General features: G+C 41.3%; 1 protein-coding gene across 5 annotated transcripts in view; it reads left to right on the plus strand.

Annotated features, from left to right (window-relative positions):
* The window catches only part of LAMA3 (laminin subunit alpha 3), a 258,555-nt gene that overhangs the window by 212,522 nt on the left and 24,719 nt on the right, over positions 1 to 21,314 (plus strand). For all 5 annotated transcript variants that reach the window (XM_023647570.2, XM_070220837.1, XM_070220838.1 and 2 more), the window contains 14 exons: positions 900 to 1,016; positions 1,701 to 1,855; positions 2,136 to 2,277; positions 3,106 to 3,208; positions 4,968 to 5,084; positions 5,170 to 5,349; positions 5,865 to 6,007; positions 9,417 to 9,587; positions 11,023 to 11,174; positions 11,338 to 11,500; positions 11,934 to 12,067; positions 12,899 to 13,043; positions 15,786 to 15,905; positions 16,286 to 16,419. In XM_023647570.2, the coding sequence (XP_023503338.2) occupies positions 900 to 1,016; positions 1,701 to 1,855; positions 2,136 to 2,277; positions 3,106 to 3,208; positions 4,968 to 5,084; positions 5,170 to 5,349; positions 5,865 to 6,007; positions 9,417 to 9,587; positions 11,023 to 11,174; positions 11,338 to 11,500; positions 11,934 to 12,067; positions 12,899 to 13,043; positions 15,786 to 15,905; positions 16,286 to 16,419 (1,976 nt within the window). The remainder of the gene's footprint in view (positions 1 to 899; positions 1,017 to 1,700; positions 1,856 to 2,135; positions 2,278 to 3,105; positions 3,209 to 4,967; positions 5,085 to 5,169; positions 5,350 to 5,864; positions 6,008 to 9,416; positions 9,588 to 11,022; positions 11,175 to 11,337; positions 11,501 to 11,933; positions 12,068 to 12,898; positions 13,044 to 15,785; positions 15,906 to 16,285; positions 16,420 to 21,314) is intronic.

Here is a 21,314-nt window from a genome sequence, read left to right on the forward strand (position 1 = left end):
GAAATCAAATTAATATTGTTATAATTAATTCAAAGTACATAATATTTGTTTAAAATAACTGACTTCGTGTCATATGTGTAAACATCGTTATCATAATCACCAGCAAAGGCATTTTAGGCCATTACCTGCTTTACAGGTAAAAAGTTAAAGTACAGGCCTCATGCAGGAGCTGCAATAACAGAATTTAGAGCTCAAGATTCTATCGTGTATATTTCAGCTGTGAACACTGTGTGCTGAAACAACAACAAAAGTGTGAGGGTTATTTAATGGCAGGAAGATCAAAATGGAATAATATAGGACTGACCTCCAGAAAGAAGAACTTAGAAAAGACCATAAACAATATCTTAGCAGACAGCAATATGCTTAACTTCCAAAACCTGTTTGATAGAAGCACCTCTGTTGGAAGACACTGATTGTGCCAAGGGAAGGGGCCAGGTCCAGTATTCTCAGTTTCTGAACTTCAGCAGCCTCCCAGCTTGGCATTCGCAGATCCTGCATGGCTTCATGCTGACATGCTCCCACATCCTCACTGGGACGGGCACGTAGAGTGTACCAGTGGTCAGTGCTGGTTTATTTAGCTCAGATCCGTTGTTTTGATCCACGTAGCGGACCTTAATTATACATCCACCTCATTGGCCGAGTTGACCCCAGTGTAGAAACCTTCTTCAACAGTGATAACGATTGTTTCATTGGCATGTAGTTTGCGGAAACTATGACAACACCCCCACTCTACAAAGACAACTGATTTCTCATGATTTTGTAGTTGCCTAGGTGATCTTTTAAGTTCAAGAAAGCATTCTGACTCTGAAATTACTTGTATGCTGTTGTCCAATAAACATGTCTGTGCCTTCTCACGAAATATCATATAGCTTAGGCAGATGTTCTTTTACTCTATCCAGAGACAAGTTAAAGAAATGAATTCCCTACAGAGTGACTTCAACAAGTATCTAGCCACTGCAGATGCCTCCTTACTGCAAACCAGTGCTGTGCTGCAGCTGATGAGGAAAAGCCAGGAGGTAGAGATGAAACTTATTCTCTAAACAATGGAAAAACTTTTACATTATATTGCAAAGAAACTGTGAGATAGGCTAACCTATTTTTTTCTCCCATATATGTCTTTTGGATGGAAGGAAATACACTAAAATGTTAACAGTGGTTCTCTCTTGGTAGGGGGAGGGTGAATGATGTCTTCTCTATATCTATCTGTATTATGTAATTTGCCTGCAATGAGCAAATGTTACTTTTGTGGTAACCATAAAAGTATTGTGATGCTCTTTTTAAAACATCAAGCGTACCTTTATTAGCAGAAGACATTTAGGACTGATAAAAGATTGGCAACGTTTCTTAGCAGCCCAGTGGTCATTTTGAAAATGTCTATTAGGATCACTATTTTAAAATCAGAAAAAAGTGTTTTGGTTTAGCACAACTTTACACTAATGATAACAGTCTACACTTACAAAATTTATCAAAAGGGGAACCCGCCATAAGGAAAATGTTTGAAATGGTGGTAAAACTAGGGAGAATATTATCACGGCCACTCTTTGAAGTAACCAAGTATTAATTAGTGTGGTCAGTGGGCTTAGAAAACAATTTCTTCCTGTTGCCTCCTAGAAACATGTCAATTATGACAGAGTTCAAGTAAATGGCCTATGCATTCTTTGTTTAAATTGACATTGTCTCTGTTTACTTGGAAAAAATAGGAATATGAAAAATTAGCTGCCAGTTTAAATGAAGCAAAACATGAACTAAGGGACAAAGTGAAAGAACTTTCCAAATCCAGCAGCAAAACCTCCCTGGTGGTGGCTGCAGAAAAGCACGCGCAGTCTTTGCAAGAGCTGGCAAAGCAGCTGGAGGAGTGAGTGTCCCGGAGACTTCTGCTGTTGGAGCCTAGTGTGAAAGCCACCCCCTCCCCCCCAACCCCGGCAAGCTGGATCTCCAGAACAGGGTGGAGGGTGGGACCCAGGGCCAGGTCCAAACCCTACCTCTAACAGGGAGTTCTCAGCTGAGTCCTTGGGGCAGAGCTATGGAGCCCACCACCTCAGGTCTCTATTTGCCAAATGCACTGGGAAGGCTGGGGCGTTCTTAGCTGCGGGCAGGGGAGGGCTGCGGAGCACTTCACCTGCACTGTCTTCCAGGATCAAGAGGAACACCAGTGGGGATGAGCTGGTGCGCTGTGCTGTGGACGCTGCCACCGCCTACGAGAACATCCTCAACGCCATCAAAGCGGCTGAGGATGCAGCCGACAAGGCCACCAGTGCCTCCGAGTCTGCCCACCAGGTGGGCATCTGAACTGGCACCTTCTCTAGATGCACTCTGGAGAGGACTCGTTTTCCTATTTTCTTTGCATGTGCACTGAGGAATTTATAAAAGCGTTATTTTAAATCAGAACTTGTTAGATAGAATAGACTTGAACTTGCTCTAGATATGGGTCATTTCTGTGTTTACTTGACTGTTTGATGTATATAGTGTAGTTTTTAAAACTATTTGTGAAACCAGATAGAAATTACACTATCAGTTTTGAACCATGATAAATATTTTATCCTGCTTCTTACCAGGTCTGCTTTTAAGCTGTGATTTAAGTATCAACATTTACCAAAGAGGAGAGAGGTTTTTGTACACAATTTGATAACCACTTAGTTCCTGTCATCTGTGTTACACACAGGCATGTCTGTGGAGTTCTATAGGATCTCACATGTACTGTATAATATTCCTCTATCTAAAAATAAAGGACGAAATATTAAATATCAAAGAATTAGGGGACAGGCCTTCTTGGGAGGTTGAAGACTTTTCTCTCTCAAAGAGTAAAAACCTGAAGGCAACTCAGTTCTGTCTTCAGTTATTGCAGAAGATATTGTACAAGTGACAGGGAGAAAACATAATGTGTCAGGATGTCACCAGAGATGGTCCACCTCCCCAAGCCGCAGATGTCTACCTAGGGCCCTAACTGGATCTTTTAAGGAGCAGTCTTTTTAAACCTTCTCTCTTCACCTTTGAACCTTATCCTTTAAAGACTGAAGATAAGGCCTTTAGGTAGGATGATGAATCTTACTCCATATTTCCTAAGGTATCCCATGTGCTTAAGGCTGATAAACACTTTGCTTTCAGACAGTGATAAAGGAAAATCTTCCAAGAAAAGCTAAAACCCTGAGTTCCAACAGTGAAAAATTGTTAAATGAAGCCAAGATAACGCAGAAGAAGCTACAGCAAGGTATGGGGGGGAAGGGTGGCTGGGATAGTCAAGGTCTTGAAAATGACCTGTGAGACCTGGAAAAGCAGCCCTGGGAGCAAATGCTCTTCTCGAATCCCACTGTCCATGCAGACGATGCTTTGTAAATCCTTGGTTTCTTTTATGGATTTGATGTTTCTACCCAACGTTCTAACATATATTAAATTAACTAGAACCTCATAAATATAAATAAATCTTGAGGGTGTTTTGCCTGTTTTGGCCTGGCCTTTGGGGGGATCTTTAATTTAACCCATGTGTGACCATGGCCTTGGGAACCCAGTTAGCACAGAGGTATGTGGACTGCTGGTTTCTTATTTAAGGCCAAGATAATTAGTTTCAGGTCATTAGAGCAATTGCTTCAAAATTTCTTAAGTTCTAAAATCTTAGCAATTAAAATTACCAAAATCACTGCCACTGTGAAGCATGAGAATTTTTTAATCATAATTTTATCTTTGAAAATTTTCCACTTACTTTATTTAATTTTTTTTAGAAAAGAATTGAACCATCTCAATCTCACCAAATTCCAGTGTTCTAGAAATGCTGTCTCTTGATTTTCTCTGGTCTCTTATGGTCATTCAGCCCTCACTCAGTTTCTTAGTCCTTTCAGACCAATTAGATGCCTTTACCAGAAAATAAATTTACTTATCTATTTTCATTTTTAAAAATTAAATATGTGAAAAATAAAATACAAAATATTATATTAATGTACAATCATTTGCCTAGCAAATTTCAAGAATTAAAATTTCCTGGTGTGACGTCTGCTCTCTTTACAACATTTGAGCTAAGAGATGAGGATCAGTGTTTTAAATAGGATTAGGATGCTAACTACATTGTTACTTTTTATCTTTTGTTTTCTACCAGCTTTATTTTTTTGTTTGTTTTACCTTTTGACCCCCTTCACCTGTTTTTCCCAGCCTCCACCCTCTGCCTCTGACAACCACCAATCTGTTCTCTGTATCTATGAGCTTGGGGTTTTTTTGTTGTTTTCTTTAGTTTTTTAGATTCCACATCTAAGAAAGATCACACAGCATTTGTCTATGTTGTTATTTACACCAGTCTTAGAATAATAATTTAAGCCATATATCATCAGTATGGTCTTAAAGCACTCGTTGGTCATTTTCCGTGACCCCCAAAGTGGCAATATTATCAGCTAGGAGTGTCTGTAACCTCCGTTCCTTTCACTGAATTTCCTTAAACCATCAGTTTGGCGATGAGCAGAAACCAGCAATGCCTACTCTGTGGGTGTTTGCTTGGATGACACTCTCTCAGCAACTCGCCTTTCTTACACTCTGACTGAAGAGGCATCCTTTCTGCATTACTCATTTGTTCATTCATTCATTCAATAAATATGTACTAATATTGAGCCCTGACTAGTGCCAGTCCCGGCACCATGCACTAGGACACAGCAGTGAACCAGGTAGATACATTCCCTCACTAAGCAGAGACTTTTGCCGTGAGCAGAGTAGAAGTTAAGCCCTCCCTAAGTTTTAAGCCTCTCCTTTTTTTCATGTGCATTTCTAAGGAGCCTTGTACCATAGATTCTAATATGCTCCTGGCCTCTGTAACCGGAGGACCCTGGAGCTGTGGGTCTAGACACATGTAGTGGACATCTCTGGGATGACCCCTAAGATGTAGGCCTGCTCAGTGCTTTCCAGACCCTGGCTACTTCAGGGGCCACCAATACCAATGGAGGATCAAAATCCACAGGGTAATTGCCTCTTGATGCTTTCTTTTATTTTAGAAATCAGTCCAGCTCTCAACAACCTACAGCAAACTCTGAAAATTATGACAGTTCAGAAAGGGCTGATAGACACCAATATTACTACCATCCGCGATGATCTTCGTGGGATACAGAGAGGTCAGCATCACCCTAACTTATTGTACGTGGCTTCTTTTGTCATACATTTAAGATACTTACACCTCTCTATTTATGTGTGCATTAGGTGACATCGATGGTATGATCAATAGTGCAAAGAGCATAGTCAGAAATGCCAATGACATCACTAATGAGGTTCTAGATGGGCTCACCCCCATTCAGACAGATGTGGAAAGAATTAAGGATACCTATGGGAGCACTCAGAGTGAAGACTTCAACAAGGCTCTCGGGGATGCAGATAACTCAGGTATCGGGCGTTCTTTGGCTAGGACATATTAGCTGTTTCCTCCATTGTTACATGCTTGGATCAATTTAACTTGTTCCCTGATAGTCTGATCTTAGAAATTAAAACATTAAAAAACAGCTTCAAATAATATATTCAAAGAGTATGAGGGATCACATATTCAAAGAGAAGGACCAGGTAGGATTTTTTTTTAATGTGTTAACATTGCTGTTGATTTTCCCTTTTATAGAATAGGGGTATAGGTCCCCGAATCATGAGGTACTGAAATATGATTGATGTTAAGGATCAAAAAACAGATGTATTTTTTTCTATAGTGGACAAGAAAGATGATTTGATATCTAGATTGCAGAATAAAATTTGTGGCCCATTTAGAAAACATATTACCTGATTCTGACTCATTCTGTCCAACCTTTGGGCCTCGAACATACCACTTGACAAGTACTATCAATTAGAACAACTATATTTAACCTTTTCTCAACTAACAATTATAAATTTCTGTTTTGTCATCTCACCAACAGTGAAGAAATTAACCAACAAACTACCTGATCTTTTGAGCAAGATTGAAAGTATCAACCAACAGCTGTTGCCACTGGGCAACATCTCTGACAACGTGGACCGCATACGAGAGCTAATTCAGCAGGCCCGAGATGCTGCAAACAAGGTGGGTGTGTCCCCCCATTGCCAGGCACCAAGGCTCATTCTTTGATATGTTACCACATTCATCAAGAAGGGAAAGGCTTCTTTATTTACTCAAGAATTGGTTGTCTTTCTTGCCCTAATTCTTTGGTTGCTTGAAATATGAAAGTTTGTCATCCTTCAAAAGTGTGCATCACCTTCATCCCCTGAATGTTCTGGTATGTCAGAGACCTGAAGCAGCTTCCTTTCCACTGAGTTTATTCAGGCAGGAAGAAGGGTTCTCTTCCAGGCTCCAGTTGCTAAAGCATTTTTGCAAGTTCAAGTTAAGGGTTCCATAATCAGAATGTGCTGATATGATACGGCACAGGACCTACTTTCTTATTGTAATGTGAAAGTTGTAGAATCCACCTTTATTGAGGATGGAGGAATGGTTCCTACCAGCATGGGCAATATTCGGAACATGGCATTACAGCAATTTTCCATTGGCAGAACACTGATTCACCAGCCTTTCCCATTTTATCCTGAGATTGTTAACTTGAATTCCTGACACTTCTCTCTCACAATTTTTTTGCCCTAAAATAATACTAATGAAATATCTTGCATTTTTCAGCCACCCCTCTGTGAGATATTTGGAAATAAAGGGTTGGAAAGCTAAGTCCAAATATCACTGCCCTAGATGCACTGGGGTTGATTTCTAGTCTTGATATTACTTCTTTTGAGCCTCAAAGTCTGCCCTTTCTTCTAGGAAAGAGAAATACTCCCAGCATAAAAGCTTTAACAGGAAAACAAAGAACATAAGGCACAGTTTGGATGACACTGCCCTTTTCACACCCATACACACTTTATAAAAAGCAAAGTTTCTAGCTTTTTCCCTTCTATGTTTATTCACTAATTTATCCAACAGAATTTGAAGTGTAGGATGGCACAGCGGTTAAGAGCCGGTTAACCAAGCCAGACTGCCTTGGTTTCGATCCTAGCACTGTCACCTAGGCGCTGTGAGACCTTGGACCAGCCTCTTCACCTCTCTGTGTCTGTTTCTTTGTCTGTAGAACAGGGTAAATAACAGTATGGACCTCATGAGATTGTTAGGATTAAATGAGCTAATGTAAAACAGTTCCTGGATAACAGTACCTTGTCAGTGGAAAGTAATAAAATAAAAAACAGTAAGCAAGCACCTGTGAGCACCTGGCTTGTGTGGCACTTTCCTGGGTGCTGAGGACACAGAGATTAGTAAGCCATAGACCTGGGCTCGGCTTGCTCACTAGCTGCTGCATGCGGCTGAGAAGCTGGAGAAAGATGCGTTATGCAGGTCTTGGAAACACCCATTTCTACCTGGAGAGGCTCAGAAGAGCACTACAGGACATGCGTAAGAACGTTCAATGCAACACAGCTGATAGTCACAAAAAATAGTTGGAAGAAAGCCAAATGTCCATCAGCAGGCAATGGATAAAATTATGATAAATTTACACGATGAAAGACCATACGACAGTAAACGTGAGTGAGCTGGGACTACGTTTATCCACATGGATAAATCTGAAAACGGAGTGAGGCGAAGAAAGCAAGTCATAGAAGGATGTGTGCAAATAGATACCATTTGTATAAAAATATTTAAAACGTGAAAAGTAAGACTAGTTACTGGTTATAGATAAATTCGTGTTTAGTAAAAATATTAAAACATGCATGGCACTATGTCTGGGAATCCAAATCCAGGATAGTGGTGACCCCTGAGAAGGGAGAGAGGGGAACCGAGACAAGCTGGCATTGGCAAGGGGCTTCAGTTATATCAGTAATGTTTAATTACTTAATTAAGAAGTTGATACATATACAGGTATATTCTCCATCCGTTTTTTGGATTTATGAAATATTTTCTAAATTAAAAAGAATGCGTAGGAGTTTCCCAGGTGACAGAAGAGCGTGCCAGGAAAGACTCAGGATGTGGTTGGGTAGACTGGAGGGCAGAAGCCAGGAGAGAGAGGCATAAAATGAGCTTGTTAAGTCCAGGCAAGGGAGCTCAGTTATGAGCACCTAGAGGGATTATACCTCAGGCATCGCTCAGCCCCCAAAGGTGATGCCTTCCATATACAAGGTCCTCCAGAAATATTAAAATACTTGATGGATCATGTGTAGAGTGGGTGTAAGTATCATTCCAGGAGTGTTATTCTTCAGATTGCTAGAGAATATTTATTGTCTGTGTTTTAATGCAGAGCTACCCAGGCTGGTCCACAGTCCAGCTCTAGTCAGAGAACTTTTGTTACTGGTCCATTATATATACGTATAAAATTGAGAGTAAATGTTTAAAAACTTTTAATAGTTTGAATCGCCTTAACATCCAAGCAAGGGATCAGTGGGCATGTACTTTGCATACCTTCTTTATTTCATTCTCCTAGTAATTTAATTTTTAATATATTTTACAAAAGATTTGGTCCACGGCAGATTAGAGAAAAAAAATTGTCCATCACAGATTTTAAGAAGCATCATTTTCAAGAGCCTTGATGCACTCATTTTTAGTACTGAATGCTTGTAATAAATGCAACCATAACATGTAGAATGTTAGTGGTTCCTAGGAAGTTCCTTTAAAAAAATACTTTTCATGTACAGTTGTCCCCCGTTATCCGTGGTTTCAGTTACCCATGGTCACCCACAGTCCGGAAGCAGGTGATCCTCCTTCTCATGTGTCATTGGTAGGTCTGTATTAGCCTAACACTCCGTCTCAATGCCACGTCATTCCCCTCACTCCATCTCCTCGTGTGAGCATCATATCATCTCACATCTTCACAAGAAGAAGGGTGAGCATGGTACAATAAGATATTTTGAGAGAGAGAGACCACATTCACATAGGTTTTATTATGGTATATTGTTATAATTGCTCTATTTTATTACTAGTTATTGTTGTTAATCTCTTACAGTGCCTAATTTATAAATTGAACTTTACCACAGGTATGTACGTATAGGAAAATACATAGTATATACAGAGTTAGGTACTATCTATGGTTTCAGGCATCCACTGGGGGTCTTGGAACGTATCCCCCACAGACAAGGGGGGACTGCTGTATTATATATCTGCTGTATGCCAGCCATCATGCTAACTGCTTCCGTCCATATTAACTCATCTGCACAAAAACCTTCTAGGGTTGGAATTATTATTCTAATAATGATTATTATTTCTGGCACAGAGAATTAAGTGCACTTCTCAAAGACCCCTGGCTGATAAACAGAAAGAACATGAAAGCTTTATTACCCAGCTCCTAAAGCAGTTTCATGAGTTTATAATCCAGGTCTAGGAGACACTCACAGTCCTTTATTCCTTATCGTAACAGCTTGGGAAAGGCTGATAGAGAGTTGAAAGGAGTAGCTACAGGTCACAAGCTACCACTTGATGACACCTGCTTTCCTCATTGTAGCGTGGTTAACACAGTCAATCTTATCCCTCACAGGTTGCTGTCCCCATGAGGTTCAATGGTAAATCTGGCGTTGAAGTCCGGCTGCCAAATGACCTGGAAGATTTGAAAGGATACACATCTCTTTCTTTGTTTCTTCAACGACCTGACTCAAGAGAAAATGGGGGAACTAATAATATGTTTGTAATGTACCTCGGGAAGAAAGATGTAAGTATTTTTTTGAGATTTTTCTTGTTTTTAAAACAGAATATGGTTTTGAGACGTGACACAACTGTGTCACTGTCATTGGCACAGCAGGAGGAAAGCCCACCAACACATCAACAAACTCCACCACCTCTGATGGCACCACAGGGGGCCTCTTGTCAATCACAGATTGTTGGGTGCTGGCAGATCTGGAAGCCTTGCCCTGTGGGCCCAGCATGTGGGCACACGTGTGTGTACACGTGAGCACAAACACACCTGGGGTTAAAGATCAATACCTCTCCCCACACAACCAGGGCAGCAATCTCAAGGCTTCATGGAAGTCAACAGTAGTTTTTCCTCACAGAATTGTGACTGTGTCCTCTTCCTCAGAACACCCAGCCGCAGACCATTCCTCAAGTCTGTGGGGTGGGGACTATTGTGGATGAGGACTGGAGCGAAATGAAGCCTCTCCTGCCTAATAAATAAGAAATCTGGTTGCCTCATCTCTTTATAATTCTAAATTCTTTAAACCACTACTGTTACAGGCATTTTGAATGGTTCGTTTTAGCTTTTAATCCCTCTCTTAAAATACATTTCTTTGACAAATGTCAGAGGAAAAGGTAATCACTGAGTGGGTTAGGATACAATGGTTGGAAAAGAAATGTCTGAAATACGGTTCTCAAAAATTCTGGCCAATTAGGAAATGGTTGGTTGTTACTAGTGGACATTCCTAAATCAATACTATCATTAATCACTCATGCTTCAAGGTGTTGGTACTTTATTTGTAGCTTTTTTATGACATGACTTTTTGCTTTGTGCTATGACAAAAATGCACATTACATTGTTCCTTCAACAAACATATACCGTATACCTACTAGGTGCTACACCCTATATTTATGATAAACAAAATTTATTTCTTGAATGTACTTGTTGTATACTTAAAAATTACTAAAATGGTAAATTTTCTGTGTATTTTACCACACTTCTAAAACATTTGTTTTGATCTCAAGTTGCTCACATTCTAACATGGAAGAGAGACACATACATAGCTGACAGTGAGGATATAGGGTGCTGGGTATTATAACAGAGGCAGACACAAAATGTTAAGAGAATGTTATATGGTATGAGGAGGACAAAAATGCTTATCTCCCCTACCAGACTAAAACCTAATGGAGACCTGAGTCCATATCTGGTTCATCTTTATGGCAGCTGCTTGGCAAATATTAAGTGAATGGGCAAGTGAATAAATGAGTGTACTTTACCATGAGCAAAAACAGCTCAGCCATTATTAATTAAGTGTTCTGTCTGTATTATGCTATGCAAGGAGGCACCTCATTTATTCTGCCTGCAGAAGGCTTATTGAATAAGACCCATTAGTATTTGAAATGCACTCACTTGGGATGGGAAGTTGAGAGAATATAGTGTGCAGAGTGCTCTGAGGTGGCCTTTGTGTCTCCAGGCCTCCAGGGACTACATCGGCATGGCAGTTGTAGATGGCCAGCTCACATGTGTCTACAACCTGGGAGAGCGTGAGGCTGAACTCCAAGTGGACCAGATCTTGACCGAGAGTGAAACTCAAGAATCAGTTATGGACCGGGTGAAATTTCAGAGGTACAAGTCTGATAGACTACTGCTTTGTGTTAATCTGACCTACACTCACCAAACTTCCGTTGTATGTGTTGGTAAACCCCATTTTTAGTACCTTGACTTTGATTTCTTCCACTTTTGCATACGTTTTTCATATAACTTTATTATCTAATTTACTTTTAAACAGAATTTATCAGTTTGCAAGGCTTAATTACACCAAAAAAGCCACATCCAGTAAACCAGAAGCAACTCAACCCCATGACATGGATAGTGGAAACAGCAACACACTTCTCAATTTGGATCCTGAAAATGCTGTATTTTATGTTGGAGGTTACCCACCTGATTTTAGAGTAAGTGTAAATATTATTTCACTGAGTGAAAATATTTAAATTTTTATTTGGTATAATGACCTCACATCTCTATTTTAATTATCAATTGTATATAAAATGGTTTTAACTATATATTTTTAAAGCATATCCAGTGACAATAGCTAAGTCTAACTGAGTACTTCCTATGTGTAATGATCTCAGCTTAAGTACGTTAATTTAAATAAGCATCATTATCATCCCCATTTCACAGATGAGGAAACTGACACAGAGAGGTTGAATAACTTACCCGAGATCATACAACTAGGAAATAGCAAAGCAAGGGCATCTGGCTCCAGGGTCCACATTCTTAACCCCCGTGCTTTATTGACAGTTCAAGGTGATACAACTGTACTGTTTCTTGGTCAACCTGATTATTGTCCTTCATTCACTTACTGGAAGGTTTTTGTTTTTTCAGCTTCCTAGTAGACTGAGATTCCCTCCGTACAAAGGTTGTATTGAATTAGATGACCTCAATGAAAATGTTCTGAGCTTGTACAACTTCAAAAAGACCTTCAATCTCAACACAACTGAGGTGGAGCCTTGCAGAAGGTAATAAAACCAGAAACTAGTGTCTCTGTAGCTGTGATGTTGGTAACTTGCAGTTATATTACATATAATAAAGGCATGGGCTAGTGAGATGCTGTTGATGTCACTGGTAGCTTTGGGCCAGTAGTTCCTAGATTATGCTTGCATGCAACACTGCTAGTCCACCTCTAAAATCTAATAATGGCAGTCTTTTCCTCATTTATATAAAATGTCAGATTGATAAATAGAGTTTTCTCAATTTTTACAAAAACAAGTCTTTCTTAAATTTTTTGTGCCTCCTACCACAAAATATTCAGTATTAGATGGTACCTGATTTAGGCACAAAATTATATAAAATTTACTGTAAGTTTTAAAAAAAAAAAGAAATAGTGGTCCGCAGAGTACACCAAGACTTTCTGGGTACTCTGACACCTGGACCTATTTGAAAATTGCTGCCTTGAGCTCCCGACCTTCCCTATAGTTGAAAGGATTTAGAATGTTCTTATATAGGACAGACTATTTATTGCTCAGAATAAAATTATATTTCAAGTTAACAATTTCTTATGTTTCAAAACCTTCAGCTGATAGGTCATATCTTCCTAAGTAGATATTTCCAGAAAGAACTCTTGACTCTTCTCTTTTTTGAGCTAGGGTTTGATTATCACAGAGTACAAGGAGAAATAGCTAGCTGTTTTAACATTTTAAAGGTGTTTCCTCTTCTTTAACAAAATCATGACAGCTAGACTGCATATACTTTGCTCTCTTTTTCAGATAGCAGCGTCTCATATTAATAAGCACACTCGCGTGATGGTCCTTTGCTGCTGTGTTCTAACTTATAATAATTGATGTTGACAGGAGAAAGGAAGAGTCAGACAAAAATTATTTTGAAGGTACAGGCTATGCTCGAATTCCAACTCAACCAAATGCTCCTTTACCAATCTTTGTACAGACAATTCAGACCACTGTGGATAGAGGTTTGCTGTTCTTTGCAGAAAACCAGGTAATGTATAACAAACATCCAAATACTACCAAATATGTCTATTCAATTGAGCAATTTTGAGGTAACTAGGTTAGTATAAGCAACCAACTAGATCTGAAAAACAATGTGTGAATGTTACCTACATCCTTTCTCTTGGCCCAGTTCTGCTGTCTTTGGCTGTGGACTCAGGAATTCCTGTGTAATCAGGACTTTGAGAACATGCCACCAAAATGTGGGAGAAATCTCCCCTTTTCCCATTCTATTCTCACTGTCAGTGTTATTCATTGAAAACTACTCTTTGCCTAATAATCTTATTCTGCCTAAAAACATGTGAAGATTTCCTGGGATCCCTGAGAGCTAGACTTTGAATTCCTGCTGTTTGCATCTTGGTCCCACTCTTGCCAGGCTGGGCCAGATTGCCTCTTTATCAACTGACCCTTGACTTCCCAAATGGAAGCTTCTCTGTTTTCAAGCAGCTGAGGTTCCTAGAGGCCATTCTTAAGTCTACTGGTTTAGAAAAATCCAAAGTGACAGTCTGCAAGTGATCATCAGTGCCATCTGCCAGTAGACGGGCCTGGAGTTGACTGCCCATGAGAAAAGTCCCTTCTGTAGTGGCTCCACAGGAAACATTTCTGGAGAAATGACATCTCTGTCTGAGAACATGGGATTGATGAGGAGCTTGGGATTTCACCAGACCCTTCTACCTGCAGGGTGGGGACACAGACCTGGTCCAGCTCACCTCTCTGGCATTGGTCTGGACCCTCCAGGTGATTCCAGGGCTGAATCAGTTCTGATGTTTGGGAAGGTCCCAACCTGCCTGAAAATGCATAGAGCTGAGGAGTCACACTGCATCTTCAGGGCAAGGCAGTTGTTTTCCAAAACAAGGTCTTCTTTGTATACATTTTGAAGGTCTTGGAGTCTAAGGACCAGAAATACTACTTAGATTAAAAGAAAACTTACAAAATGCCATCAATAACCAGATAAGAGAAAATGACCTAATGTGCTGTTGTTAATTTGGAAGGCTCACTGCCCTCAGTGAGTCGAAGTTTTTCTGTTGTTTATAGTAAAAAGAACCTAACTGGCTCCCAAGGGCAAGGTTTAGGATGCAAATAAGGACTGATTTTCCTTTTAGAAAAGGACTCTGGCAGTAGTCTTCAAAGAGAGGGCTTCTTGTCACTAGAGAATGATGGTATAAGAGCAAAGCTTCAGGCCCTACATGAGAAATTCCTCAGCTTATCTTTCCACTAGGGAAATGTGCCTTACACCATGATGGGGATGCAGTAACAACCAAGATAGACAAGGCTCCTGCGCTCAAGGACCTGGTATTCTAGAAGAGAAGACATATTAAACAAAGTTATGCTCATTAATTGGTTCATTAATTCATCACAATGGCAATGAGTGATGGAGAGGAAAAATTTGCGGTGGAATGAGGATGCATAGCAGAAGAGAGTTTCTTGAGCAAAGGATGCCTAATCTGAGACCTTGAGGACAAGTAGAAGACAGCATTGAAGGAGAGAGGGCAGAGGATGATCCATGGCAAGGGCGGGGGGGGGTGGCGGGACACAAGGGAGGCATGAAGAAGGCCCAGGGGAGGGAGGAGGGAAGGCAGGGAGCACTTAGGGACACAATGGTGGCCCATGTGCCTGGGGCACAGAGAGCCAGAGGGAGCAGCATCGAGAAACAAAGCTGCAGGTGTGGTCAGGACCTCACAGCATCTGCTAGGGAATTAGAGCTTTATCCTAAGAGCAAAGAAGAGTAATATGCTCACACTAGCATTTTCAAAAGACTGCTCAGGCTGCAGGATTCGAGAGGGGAGAGAGTGGACATGGGGAAGACAGCGACTATTGCCACGCAGTCCTGCTGAAGAAGTTGTGGCTGAGACTAGGTGGCATGAAATGGAGAGGGAGTTAAGAAATGGTGGAATTGACAAGATTTGGTTGGTTGGGAGAGAGAGGGAAGGATCAAGAATGACTCCTAGTTAGGTTTGTGGCTGCCTCAGCACGGTGATTAGTGGTGAGAGAGAAAGAGGAGAAAACAGTGTGAAGGGCTGAGACTGGCTGGGCAGGTGGGAGGCATGTCGATCCTAGGTTCTGTTTGAGGTATCCTGAATTTGAGGTATCTGTGAGTCCTGCAAGCAATGAAAATAAGGTAGACCTGGCCCTGAAAAGACAGATCTAGGCTATAGAAACACATTGGGGCTTCCTGGGCTCATACCTGAACCAAAGCCACAGAGTGACTGTGATTGCGAGGCAAAGAGAGTGGTAGGAAGAAGAGGTCCTTTGTGGGACCTCCGAGGGGCCCTCCGCACTTAAAGGAAGGTCAAGGGGGATGAGCCGGCAGATGAGGCCGAGACCCAGGAATAAGTCAGAAAACAGATGGTGGGAAATGTCTGGGGTTTAAGTAAGATTGTACCTCTGTCCAAAAGGTCGCAGTCATATTTTCAGATGATATTAATGATCTGTATCTTTTCGGTTTCCATTTTTGCATGCTGGTTATGGATGGTATGAAACAAAATCATGATACTAGCTAGCATTTATTGTGTCCTTCCTGTGTGCCAACCACTGTGCATTATGTTTAACATGACTTAGCGTATTTAACCATCACACCCATCCCAGGAGTTGGGTATTACAGTTCTGTTGTCCTTTTAACAAAGGAGGCAGCTGAAGCTGAGAGCAGTCTGTGACTTGAGAGTGACTTGAGTTCCAGACTCTAGCTCTTCTTCAGTCGGGTCTTCTAGTAATCTACATTGTTTCCGTGCTCCAGGATCACTTCATATCTCTAGATATAGAAGATGGCAGTCTCCTAGTGCGATACAAGCTGAATTCAGAATCACCGGAAGAAAAAGGAATTAGAGTCATCATAAACGACGGGAAAGATCACTCGGTACATCCTTTGAGTCTGTTTACTTGGATTGCTAAATGTTCTTAGTCCTTTAAAATTAAGTCAGCGCCCAAAACACTTTTCTCTTATCAAATGAACTTACAGTTATTAACTGAGGGACACATCCTTTTAAAATTTGAACATCTGGACGTGAAATATACAACATATAAATAACATATGTAAAACATGATTAATTTTGAATATAAACATTTCTATTAAAATGTTTTAATATTATATGTTATCCAAAAGTGCTACTGCTCAGAGTCTTCCTACCGTTTATATAACTGAATCTGAAGGAAGTCAGATCGTAATAGCTCTGAACCGCTGTGAATAGGATTTTTTTGTTTCCCTTTGCTTGCTGATTCAGCTCTCATTTATCTCAGATTCAGATCAGAATTGGAAAAGCCCAAAAACTTATGAGGATAAGCGTGGCTCGTGAAGACATTAAAATTAATGGTGAAATATTTGATTTCAGCACATATTATCTGGGAGGAATTCCAATTTCAATCAGGGAAAGGTAAGAAGACATGATTTAAAAAAAAAAAACAGAAGCAGAGGACTCTCTTAGTGCTTATGATTGCTACTGATGAGTTTACTTTTTTTAATTCCAACAACAAGCACAAAAAGTTAACTTCTCAGTATTAACAGTGTTAGCCAACAGGGTAAAACAGGCTATAAATACTGGATAATGGGACTGGTCATTTGAAAGAGGGGGTGAGATGGGGGAACTGTGTGCCTCCCCCATTGTTATTCTTGGGAGGAGAATAACCACCAGGAATATAGTTCATGTTGACAATGTGCCATTTAGAATGGAGGTTGTGGCCCTGGGGTCCTTAAAGGCAGTATTGGAGAGCACAGGCAGTCCCATGGCCCGAGGAGCAGCACAGGGCACTGAAAGCTGGGGCTGCTGCCTCCAGGAAGCATCTCCTAGAATGTAAGGCACATCTGTATTACCTGCCCCCTTATGTGTTATCAAACATGGAACAGGTGCATAACTGTTTCTCAGATTAATGAATACATGAATGAATTAAATTAATTTGAAAAGAAGTAAAACTTAATCTGAATGAGAAAAAAAACACTTCAAGAATGCACTTAAAAAAACTTTTACATTTGTTAATATTTGAGTCCTCCCAAAGGCTTTTAGATAGCTGATGATGATATAGGGAAAGAAGAGACCCTGGAAGGGTTAGTACAGCCTCATGACTAAGCTAAGAGTGCTCCCAGAATGTTTGTTTTTGATTACTTTTATATGAGTCTGACTTAGCTTTTTTCCTAATTTGTCAATCAGTTGGAAAGAGTACTAGATGTGCTTTATAAGATGTCGTGCACAAGTATTCTCTCTTCTAGAATCCTTATACATTTGAGCATCCGTCCATCCTTAGTAAGGAGGCACTAATCTTTGTTTTAAAGTTGTCAGTGAGAAAAATGCAAAAATGCAAGTGAGAAAGCTTAGCATTTTAATAGAGTTTGAGAGTGAATGTCTTTACTCCTTAAATTCTTTCAACTGGAAAGGACCTTGTAGATCATGGTATGTAACCTCTGAATTTTACAGATGAAGAAATTGAGAGCCAAAGAGGTGATGTTAATATTTAATATAATCAATATTAAATAGCAATTGAACCATGGATAGCTAGTTATCAGTGGTCAATAATCTTGATTTTATTCAATTAAATGTAATAAAATAGAGTAACTTAAGGTAGTCAGCACTACTCTGCACATCTGGGGTCCTCGTTTATTTGTTCATTGCACAAGTATTCGTTGAGCGTCTAGGACCTCAGGCAATGTGGTGAGTGTTGGGAAGACAGTGATGAACAGGGCAGAGCCTCAAGTCTAGGGGATGGCAGACAGCATGAATGTGAGGCGTGCCATGAGAGAAGAGGCTTGGGTGTTGGGGGCCAGAGAGGGAATCTGATCCAGTTGAGGGTATCAGGAAAGTGGTCTCTGGCTAGATCTGAAAGATGCTAGCAGTCAACATATGTGAAGAGCAAAGAGCTAGAGAAAGTGTGAACTTTCAAAGAACTAAAGGACATCGTGAAGCAGGCCAGGGATAACACGTGGGCTGGTATGGGAAGCAGGGACTAAAACACAGAGATCTTGAAAGTCACAGTAAGGAGCCACAGAGGGGACTTCAGTAGAGAAAAGTCATGATCAAATTTGGGTTTTCAGTAGCTCACTCTGGTGCAAAGCAAAGATTGGATTAAGAGGGAGAAGGGCCAAGGCAGGTAGAGTGGTTGGAACATGAGCATATTAACAGAGGTAAGAGATGAGGGTGGCCTGACCAGGGAAATGGTAGTGCAGCTAAAGAGGAGGGAGTGGATTCCCAATATATTTAGGACAGCAAATGGGCAGTACTGCATGGTTGCTTGGGTTTGGGGAGTAACGGAGAAAAGAGCTCCAGAACAACACCTGGTTTCTGATCTGGCACTTGGGCAGATGGAGAGCGCTAGCGGAGGAGCAGGGTGATGAGGTCGATCTGAGACAGGCTGAGTTCCAGAAGCCTGAGAGACAGCCAGTGGAGATGCCCAGAAGGGGTTGAACCAAGGCCTGGACCTCTGGAGAGAAGTCCAGGCTGAAGAAGGGGTGAATAAAGCTTGGGTATAGGTGGTCATTGAGGTTATGGGGCAGGTGGACTCGCCCAGAGCAGTGAGGAATTCTCAGAGGCAATACAGAAACCATTGATCAGTGGTTTGCTTCTGTGTGGTGTGAGCAGAAGGCCCCCAGACAGCGATGTGGGTGCAAGTCAAGCAAGGTCTACTAGAAAAGGTAGTGAGTGAGAATCAGAAAAAATGGTCTAGTTCTGGCTCAGCCATCAAAGAGTGATGTGACCTTGGGTTAAGTCAGCACTCACCCTTTTTTCACCTTTTCATCTCTATCCATTAAAGAAACACATATACGGGTATAGTCATGCATATACATATAGATATACATATGGAATTTTCCTAGTAATCTGTCTTAGGGTCTTCCAAACAAGGGACTGCTTCCTTTTTCGGGGCAAGTTCACACTTTGATTTTTGATTAAAATCACAAGAATATGGAAAATCCAGGGGGTTGAAGCCAGTCAAAAGATTTCACTGGCCTTTTATTCCCTCTCAAGGAAAATCCTAAGCAATATTCCACTGTTTCTGGCCCTGTCTTATCCCTCTGGTAACATCTTTGATGGTCCAGGGAGTCATGAAACCCCCTCTGACGTGGGTCACTGCGAGGGTGAGGTGGGAAGAAGAGTTCTACTGGTAACCCATGGCTGAGCTTCTGGGGGCGGACTAGCAATTCTTTCAAAGAAGCAAGATGCTCTGATCCCCGGCATAAATGGAAGGCCCTTATAGACAGTTTGTTCTTAAACTAATGTGGAGTGAAACAAACTAGTGTCATCACTAAGTAAAGTAGCTCTGACCAAGAGATGTAGTGGGTGTTCTGTTTTCTTCCTTCTCACTGCAGTGTATCTTCTGGGAAAGGGGATCCAGATTTTGGAGTGACTTGTTTAGGATTGTAGTCAGAAGTCACAATCTGTTAATCCCATCTGCTTCCCACGAGAAGAGAAAGTCATCCCTGAGAATGCCAGAGGGTCTCAAACCAACAAATTTTTCCCGAGGACCTACACCATTGTGTCGCAGAGTATAATAATAAAGCATTAACATGAAAATAATTTGAAAAGTGAAAATCAGTCAAGGATCCATTGAACATTGACTAAGTTACCCAACAGAGTTTAGGATTACATTTTGCTCTTGCGGCTTTCTGAAATCAGCCTATAGTGGGCTTGGACCCAGCTAAGCTTTGTGAATGGACTGCCCACGGAATGCATACATACCTTACGGTACTAACTCAATACCACAGCTGACACCCCTACACAGTCACCTCCCTCTAGCAAGTGTGTTCGTCCCCCGCATCCTGGAGTAAACGTGGAACTCTAGGCACTCAGATGAGCCAGAGTAACAAGAACGCCCTGAGGAGTAGTGGAAATAAATCTTCCATTTTAACGTCTCTGCTGTAGGTAACTGTTCTGTAGGAGGGAGTGAGGACCATTCCCAGCGCTGTGGGTCCACAAACTGTGAGCATAAGGAGCAAGGGCTTGGAGTCACACCAGCTGTGTGACACACTGACCACTCAGATCCCAGTGTGGCTGCTTTCCTGCTGCGTGACCTTAGGGCAGTTACCCAAGCTCCCAGGCATCCTTGCTCCTTCTGTCACATGGGCATAGTACCTGCCCGCCTCTCAGCGCTGTGAGGAGTCCGAGGGAGGAGTCAGCACAGGCCCGGCCAGGGGAGTGCTCAGTAAATGTCAGGTAAGAAAATATCTCCCTCGGAAGGTTTCTGTGAGGATGGAGTAATAGCATTCCACAAAATAGGTGCTCCTTGTCTGTCAGCCGCCTTTCTTTCCTGCCATCTCCTTCTTCCTTCGACCTGTTCTTCATGGAAAGAAGGACATCAGGCGATGTTGATGAGTCTAAAACATGTTGAAATCCAAGAGAGGATGGATCTAAATGTAGGTGGAAATAGACAAGCTCCAGGAGTTAATGTGAACTGTCCTCCTCTTCTGAGGCGAAAAGCCATGTTTGTAAAATAATTAAGCTCGTGCTGCAATGCCAGTGGTTCCTTTCTTCCTTTTCCTCTTAATGAAATTTAATTTTATGCATATTACATGTAGCTCAACCGTTTATAATGAATTGAATAAAAATGAATGCTTTGGGGCCGGCCCTGTGGCCAAGTGGTGAGAGTTCCGCGTGCTCTGCTTCAGTGGCCCGGGTTTGGGGGTTCGGATCCCGCGTGTGGACCTTGCACCGCTCGTCAAGCCACACTGTGGCAGCGTCCCACATAAAGTAGAGGAAGATTGGCACAGATGTTAGCAACAATCTTCCTCACACCCAAACAGGAAGACTGGCAACACATCAGGACCAATCTTCCTCACAAAAAAACAAAAACAAAAACAAAAACATAGTCCCATTGAATAAATGAGAAAACAGAGGCACAGAGAAGTTAAGTCGCCTGCTCAGGCAAAAGGGGCAAGACTTGATCCTAGGCAGCCTGACTCCAAAGCCCACAGTTCTAGGGCAGCACTATCTCGCCTCTCAGAAATACCTCCTGAGTGTTCACGACCACTTATCACATACGGTTCCAAGCACTTCCTGTGCATTACCTTGGTTAATCCTCACACTGACCCCTTGCCCAGGTTGCACAGTTCGGAGGTGGTGGACACAGCATATGAGGCCAGAAAATGCTTTCCATTGTTCCATCTTGGCATTGACTAAATAACAAGCCACATCGTTCATAATTGACTAGAACCAAAAAGTAACAGTTTGTTTCTTCTGAGTTTACAGTGGCTAATTTAAAAGGGAACCAGAAAAAAGCAAAAAGTTTCCTAGAGCATTCCTGGCTCTAACAAATTGTTTATCTATTAAGTTATTAATATATATTTATA

This window comes from Equus caballus, chromosome 8 (genome assembly GCF_041296265.1).
Source record: "Equus caballus isolate H_3958 breed thoroughbred chromosome 8, TB-T2T, whole genome shotgun sequence".
NCBI classification, from domain to species: domain Eukaryota; kingdom Metazoa; phylum Chordata; class Mammalia; order Perissodactyla; family Equidae; genus Equus; species Equus caballus.